Here is an 8,167-nt window from a genome sequence, read left to right as displayed (position 1 = left end):
ATCTCTGATGAGCCGTGTTTGCCCAGGGCTCGTGGCACAAGGGGCCCATTCAGCACGATTGATGCTTCCCAGTAGAGCCCAACCAGGGGGAGTGTGGGGGGGGTTACAGCAGCCTGGATGCCTGGGCTCCCTCCAGCCCTGGCAGGGCGCAGAGTCCCCAGAGGGGCTCAGTGCTGGGGGGAGCAGGGAGGAGCAGGTCCTGGGGTACCCCACACACCTGGGGTTCCCTCTCTGTGCTGGGGCCAGGCTGGAGCCCAGAGGTGGGGGCAGTCCCGGGGGAGCAGCCTGAGACCTGGGGTGTCACTCTCAGGGGAAGCCTGGTGGCAGGGGTGTCCTGCAGGAGTGGGGCTGCCACCCTGTGCTTCCCCATTGCTCTTCACTGCCAATCCCATCCCGCACTCCCTGCCACATGTCTGACAGGAAAATAATGCTCGATTTTAGTCCTCTGTCTCTGAGGGCGTGAGGAGAATTTATTGTTATGAGACACAAGCTGGGAATGAAACACTGGTGGCAAAAACCTGGTTTAGGTTTTGAAGTCAGTGGGAGGTTTGCCTGAGTCTCAGTGAATCCAGGGTGTCCCTGGTTTTGTTCCCGTGATGATACAGACTCCTGTCACGGCCTCAAAGAAATAAAAATACACCGATCAGTGGTTCACGAGAACGGGAAATGGCTCAGCTTCTTCGGTGACGTGCTGTGCCATTTTTAAGGTTCATGTGTATGGTTATATCTTTACGGGACACTAGTTATAAAGAAGAGATCTGTTGTGGGTCAGTTGTGAAAAGATTTAAGGCGACTGACTCGAGTATTTGCTTTGGGACTGGCCCAAAGAGCAGGCAGTCACCTGGAAGAGTTCCATGTTGACGGCTTCTGCTTTGTGTGTTATTTCTTAGATAGCCGAGTTACACACTGGGGAATTATTTATCAGCTTTAAATGTGCTGTGACGCTATTTGTGTTCTGAAGATAGTGTGAAAATATTTGATGAATTGTTGGCACTGTCATAATCAAGGAATATTGTGTTAGGAGAGGTCAAGGCTGCCTTGGAGATAAAGGCAAATGAAGGGCAAATGCATTTGATAGCGCTTAACATTAGAGGTGCTGCTCAGGAAGATCCCATCCACTGATTTAATCCTAGAATCCTAGAGTTATAGGACCATAGAATATTTTGGGTTGGAAGGCATCTTAAAATCATCTTGTTCCAAACCCCCTTCCCTGGGCAGGGACACCTCCCACCAGACAAGGTTGCTCAAAGCTCCGTCCGGCCTGGCCTTGAACTCCTCCAGGGATGGGGCAGCCACAGCTTCTCTGGGCAACCTGGGCCAGGGTCTCACCACCCTCACAGCAAAAAATTTCCTTCTAATATCTAATCTAAATCTCCCCTCTTTCAGTTTTAAACCATTACACCTCATCCTATCTCTCCACTCCCTCATAAAGAGTCCTTCTCCATCTCTCCTGTAGGCTCTTCAGATACTGGAAGGGTCTCAAAGTTCTCCCCGGAGCCTTCTCTTCTCCAGGCTGAAGAACCCCGACTCTCTCAGCCTGTCCTCACAGGTTCGAGCCCTCGCAGCATCTTTGTGGCCTCCTCTGGACCCACTCCAGCAGGTCCACATCCTTCCTGTGCTGTGGTCTCCAAAGCTGGACACAATACTCCAGGTGGGGTCTCCCCAGAGTAGAGCAGAGGGGCAGAATATCCCCCCTCACCCTGCTGGCCACGCTTCTTTTGATGCAGCCCAGGATGCGGTTGGCTTTCTGGGCTTTCAGCACTCATTGCCAGCTCATGTTCAACTTCTCATCAACCAACACCCTGAAGACCTTCTCCTCAGCGCTGTTCTCAATCCATTCTCTACCCGGCCTTTATATGTTCTCTGGATTGTGGTGACCCGGGTGCAGGACCTTACATTCTACCTGGTTGAACTTCGTGAGGTTTGCAAGGGCCCACCTCTCCAGCCTGTCCAGGTCCCTCTGGATGGCATTCCTTCCCTCCAGCATGTCGACCATACCGCACAGCTTGGTGTCATCGACAACACCTGAGGAAAGCCACTCGTGACTGTTCACACTTGAACATCAGGCCATTGACAACAACCCTTTGAGTGTGGCCATCCATCCAGGCAATTACATATCAACTGAGTGGTCCATCTGTCAAATCCATGTCTCCCCAATTTAGAGACCAGGATGTCATGCGGGACAGTGCCAAACGCTTTGCACAAGTCCAGGTAGATGATGTCTGTTTCTCTCCCCTTACCAACCAATGCTGTAACACCATCGTAGAAGGCCACCAAATCTGTCAGGCATGATTTGCTCATGGTGAAGCCATTTTGGCTGCACCAATCACCTTCTTATTTTCCATGTGCCTTGGCAGAGTTTCCAGGAGGATCTGCTCCATGATCTTGCCGGGCACAGAGGTGAGACTGACCGACCTGTAGTTTCTCAGGACTTCCTTTTTTCCCTTTTTAATAGTAGGTGCTGTTTCCCCTTTTCCAGTCAGTGGGTACTTCACCAGACTGCCACCACTTCTCAAATATGATGGCTAGTGGGTTGGCAACTTCATCTGCCAGTTCTCTTAGGATCCATGAGTGAATCCCATCAGGCCCCATGGACTTGTGCAGCTTGATGCTCCTCAGTTGGTCTCAAACCTGCTCTTCTCCTACACTGGGCAGTACGTCATTCTCCTAGTCCCTGCCTTCAGCTTCTGCCACTTGGACAGAAGGTGAATCCCTTCTCTTCCAAGCAGTTACTGATCCTCACAGAGGGTCTCATGGTCAGAGAAGCCCTGTTCCTGATACCAGCTGCACAACCAATTGTCGACCTACAGGATGTGTCCGCTTCTCCTCAAACCCAAGGATCTCTCGCAAAGTCCTCGAAGAGGTTTTCAGGACTCTCCTGGACAAAGTGAATTTTCCAATTCCGGAAGTTGTGGTGAATTCAGTGTTGACCCTGTTGTGAGCAGGAGGTGGGTCTAGAGACATCCCAAGCTCCCTTCACACTTGAACAGTCCCATGATAAACCTGTTGTCTCTGACAATGGCTACTGTGGTTCTTGCAGCCATTAACTCCTCATCTGCATGTGGGTCAGCACCAGGCATGGAAACCCTTGAGTCAGACCCTCACAGTGTGTCATGGTGCCACCAGGGCCTGGAACATTGGAAGTTCAGTGTGTCATTGTGGATGACAGCTTGTCCAGACAGAACAGGCTCTCCTGACAGCCTGCAAGAGCTGTGCTTTGCAAGAGGATGACAAATGAGAGTGACACATGCGGAAAGGGATGGCATGAGGGTGATGATATTCCAACATCCCTGAGGTCCCTTGGAAACCCAGTAAAATCCAATAGGACTGGAAGAGCCCTAATCCTCTCAGGCAGCATTTGCAAGGTTGAGCTTATCAGTATGAAAGGCTGAGAGAGATGAAGTTGTTCAATTGTAGAGAAGAGAGGGCTTTGGGAAGAACTAAAAATGACCTTTCCACAACTACCAGGAGGTCATCAAGAAGGCGGATCCATGCTCTTCCCTGTGGTGTGTGAAGAAACACCATCAACCCATGAAACACTGCACTGTCCAGTACAAACATCCCACCTCTGCTCCCTCTTTCCTCACTGGCCGTGGCTTTGCAGCTGTTTCTGAGATGGCCACCATGGCTAATCCTGCATTGGAAAGAAATTGCGATAAAGAGCACCACCTTTGAGTATTTGTAGTGCCCTGGAGCCCCCCATGCTGTTCCCTTGGGAGGGACACCACCATCGGGGTAGCCATCTGCACGCTAACATGGACAGCTGACAAAATGGAGCTTCAGTCCAGGGGGACCTTGAGAAACTCTGGGATTTGGGCAACAGAAGCCTCTGGAAGTTTCACAGGGAGAAGTGGCCAGAGCTGCATCGGGGGGAAGAATAACCCCGTAGATGAGGGCAGCCCGGGACCTGACTGGCTGGGCAGGGATCCTGAGGAGAAGGGCCTGGGCACTCCGAGGGATGCCATAGGAGCCAGTAGTGCACGCTCACCAGGAACAAGGGCAGCTGCATGTGGGGCTGCGTTAGGAGGAGCGTGGGTCACCCACCCCAGGGGAGCTGTCATCCCACTCCTCTGAAACCTGGCGTGGCCACCTCTGGACTCGTGTGGCCCTCTTTGGGGCTTCCTGTTCTTGACAAGTGGGGAGGACTGGAGAGTGTCCAGAGGAGCTCTGCCAAGAGGGGATTCATGGCCTCAAGACCATGAGGCCCCTTTCTGGGGAGGCTGAGGGTCATGGGCTTCTCTAGCCTGGTGAAGTGGAGGCTCAGAGCATCACAGCCACAGTCTGGAACTGCTTGAAGGGGGGTTTCAGAGATGGTGGAGCTTTTCATAATGGAAAAAAAAAAACATGGGAAAGGAAGGATGTCGCAAACTGTGTCTGGGGAGGTTAAGTCTAAAACTGAAGAGAAGGAGATATCACTCCAAGGGCAGTGCTGTGGTCCAAGAGGGCAATCAGAGGGAGACTGGACCAGCCCATGGCTTTCTCTTTCCAGGAACAGCCAGGGAGGATGGAGAGATATCAGGAAGGGTAGTGAGCTGTTGGGGTGAAACTGAAAAGACAATTGGATGCCTTCAGAGACAGAGGTGCAGCTGTGGGACACTGTAGGGCAGCCTGTGGTGGAGACCGTTGAGGGCCGTGGCAAGGCTGAAAGCCCCCAAAAGAGGTGACCTCTCTGTCACCATGGCTATTGTCTCTGCCACCAAAGCCTACCGGAAGGTCCCTTAACCTCACTCAGGAAGACCTCATGACCTCCTTGCCCCACCCAGAAGTGTCCTGCCCTTGGCATTGCACATCCCCACATCACACTGCCCCAGGAAGAGCCAGGTGTGAGGGACAAGATCTCCTTTCCCAGGGCCTGGGGGTCAGAGCCTGGCCCTTTGCCTTAATGGGACACAGTCAGGTTTCCTCAGCATCAGAGCCACCTTTAATTGTCCTTTACCTGCCTGTCCTTATTGCCTCCAGTTTTCTGCTCTAACGAGCCCCTGGGTAGGCTTTGTTGGGAATGGTCCTCACTGGGAGCCATGAACACTCCCAGAAAGTGTTTCTTTTGGAGATGATGTCACAGCTTGACTTCTTGAGAGGTTTCTTCAGCTTCCTCTCAGTGTCTGAGGTTCATGGGCTCGGTACCAAACCCACCAGAGGGGTCATTAAACTGCCTCGGGCTGGTCCTCTGCTGCTGAGCTGGGCCAGGCTCTTGGGACAGAGGCAGCTCCTGGCAAGCGGGCAGAGCTGCAGAGAGACAGTTTTAGCCAGCGCAGCAGGGCTGAGGGAAGAGCTTCAGGCGCGAGGATGAGAGGATCAATGCGGAGAGAGGTTCAAGGCAGTTGGGAGTGGTAGGAGAGCTGACAGTGGGACAAAGCTTCACAGCCCTCTCCACGGTGAGTCTTGGGCTGCAGGGCAATGGCCCTGCAGATCCTGAAGGGTTCTCCTCAGTCTGTCATCGCCCACAGCCTTTGGGCTCTCTCTGCAGTGCAGAGGAGGATGAGGGTATGCTCCAGAGCAGGGCTTCCCTGCAGCGCCCTCAGAGGGACAGGAGAGGATGGGTGCCTTGTGCTGGGGATGGTGCAGGGTGTGAAGGTGGGTGAGCAGCCAGGGGCTTAGTATAAACCTTGGATATTTTATATTGGTATGAGGAAGGATATAGATTCTTTTGTATTTTTATGTTAATTATTTAGTCGTCTTATACACTATATTTCAACCTCCGGGTTTCCTTTTTTTTTTTCCCAATTTCCTTCTTGGGTGGGAGGGATCATAGGATGTTAGAATAATTGTCTAAATGACAATAAATGGTTGTGCGTCCTTTGAACCATAGTAAGGTTTCAGCAGAAGCTCAGACACTGACCCTGCAGGTCCTGCCGTGCTGATGGTGTCCAAGCCCTATTCTAACCTGTGGGTCTCAAGGCAATGCAGTCCATGAGGTGGGGGTAATGTTAACTCCCCATTAAGGACACCCCATCTTCTGGGCATCCAAAAGCTGCCAGATACTGACTGAGGAGGGGAGTTTGCAGATCTGCACTTTGGAACTGGAATCCTCTGCTCTCCATGGGATCATCCTCCAGACCAAAGGGGTTCCAGCACAAAGCAGCTGAGAGCAGGAGTGATGGAGAGAGCAGCTCTCCTCCTTCTGCACTGTGGGTCTGTCCTGTTGCCTCCCAGGACTCTCAAAACAGCACTTGTAGTGTAGCAAAAATGCCAGGGATTTCTGCCTTCAGAAATGACTCAGGTGGGACAGGGGGAACAGCAGAAAAATAAACACATACACAGAGACACACATCCTCCCTCTGAGCTCTGTTCTGCATCCAGGGGACCTGGGAGTGACAATGGTCAGAAGCTCTTTCCCATCAGGGGTAGATGTAACCTGTGACCACTCCTGGTTCCTCTCTGCCTGTTGCTGCACAGCATGACTGACTCCTCTGGAGCCCCCAGCAGAGTCCCTCCCCTGCTCCCCATTGCACCCTCAGCCAGCACCAACCAAGGATCACGCCAGGATCTGCACCAAGGTCTCCCTGGAAGGACAGAGGTCATTTGGGGGAGCGTAGTGCAACAAGTGGAAGAGGTTCTGCTCAGAGGTGTCTGTCCTGACTCTTCACTCTCTTTTCCTTTTTTGAACAGGCCCCCACGTATACATGGAACAAATGTCCAACGGCAGCTCCATCACTGTGTTCCTCCTCCTGGCATTCGCAGACACACGGGAGCTGCAGCTCTTGCACTTCTGGCTCTTCCTGGGCATCTACCTGGCTGCCCTCCTGGGCAACGGTCTCATCATCACTGCCATAGCCTGTGACCATCGCCTCCACATCCCCATGTACTTCCTCCTCCTCAACCTCTCCCTCCTCGACCTGGGCTCCATCTCCACTACTCTCCCCAAATCCATGGCCAATTCCCTCTGGGACACCAGGGTGATCTCCTACTCAGGATGTGCTGCACAGGTCTTTATTTTTGCCACCTTGATCTCAGCAGAGTTTTATCTTCTGACAGTCATGTCCTATGACCGCTACATTGCCATCTGTAAACCCCTGCACTACGGGACCCTCCTGGGCAGCAGAGCTTGTGTCCACATGGCAGCAGCTGCCTGGGGCAGTGGGTTTCTCACTGCTCTCCTGCACATGGCCAGTACATTTTCAATACCCCTCTGCCAGGGCAATGTCCCGGACCAGTTCTTCTGTGAAATCCCCCAGATCCTCAAGCTCTCATGCTCAGACTCAAACTATCTCAGGGAAGATGGGCTGATTATAGTTAGTGCCTCTTTCAACTTTGTGTTTTTTATTTTCATTGTGTTCTCCTATGTGCAGATCTTCAGGGCCGTGCTGAGGATCCCCTCTGAGCAGGGACAGCACAAAGCCTTTTCCACGTGCCTCCCTCACCTGGCCATGGTCTCCCTGTTTATCACCACTGGTGTGTTTGTCTACCTGAAGCCCCCCTCCATCTCTTACTCATCCCTGGATTTGGTGCTGGCAGTTCTGTACTCGGTGCTGCCTCCAGCAGTGAACCCCCTCATCTACAGCATGAGGAACCAGGAGCTCAAGGATGCTCTGAGGAAACTGATCCCATGGACCTGGCACCATTAACAGCAATTTGGCTTCTCTGAGTAGTGCCCAGAATTCTTTTTTAATCCAAGGGTCTGCTTTTCCTTCACTGACAATACTTAGAGGCAATTGCTTGGGTTCATTGCATTTGTTTTGTTTGTCCTGCTGTGTCTGATCCCTGAAGAACCAGGTGTCACCTCTTGTCACCTTGTGCAACAGAAGGGGATGTCCTGAGTGCAGAGAAAGACGGTTGGCTTCTCTTTGATACAGGTGAATAAAAAAACAAGTCTATGGAATTGGGCTTTCCAAGTGTCTTTCCACCTTGTTTTCTTGCTGTGTTTGGGGGAGTAAAATCATGGTATCACAGGGATTTTATAGACACCAAGCACTCAGATATAGGATCACTTCTAGTGTAGAGGGGCAGTAGAGATGATGCCTGAGCTCCCAGGCCCCTTCCTCGGGCCATCCCAGGTATGATGGGGCTGATGGCAGATCTCAGTCCATGTGGAAAAAAATCTGAAGTTGTCAGGAGAGGATGGGGACGCTACATGTACTCTGGGGTGGGAAGTGAATGGAAACAGAAAAGTTTAAATCTCAGAGAGCTAGAGGGGGGCTGGACTGGTCTGGGAAGTGCCCAGGAGAGG

The 8,167-nt window shown here is 52.1% G+C and overlaps 1 protein-coding gene across 1 annotated transcript; it reads left to right on the top strand.

Moving 5' to 3' along the window:
* The first annotated feature begins 6,623 nt into the window (after nt 1–6,623).
* LOC141474715 (olfactory receptor 14A16-like) lies at nt 6,624–7,565 on the top strand. Its single transcript, XM_074162777.1, has one exon. It carries the CDS (start codon nt 6,624–6,626, stop codon nt 7,563–7,565), a length of 942 nt encoding a protein of 313 aa, XP_074018878.1.
* Nucleotides 7,566–8,167: the final 602 nt, after the last annotated feature.

The sequence above is a fragment of the Numenius arquata genome, chromosome 2, assembly GCF_964106895.1.
Source record: "Numenius arquata chromosome 2, bNumArq3.hap1.1, whole genome shotgun sequence".
In the NCBI taxonomy this organism is placed as follows: domain Eukaryota; kingdom Metazoa; phylum Chordata; class Aves; order Charadriiformes; family Scolopacidae; genus Numenius; species Numenius arquata.
This window is presented reverse-complemented; position numbering and strand designations above follow the sequence as displayed.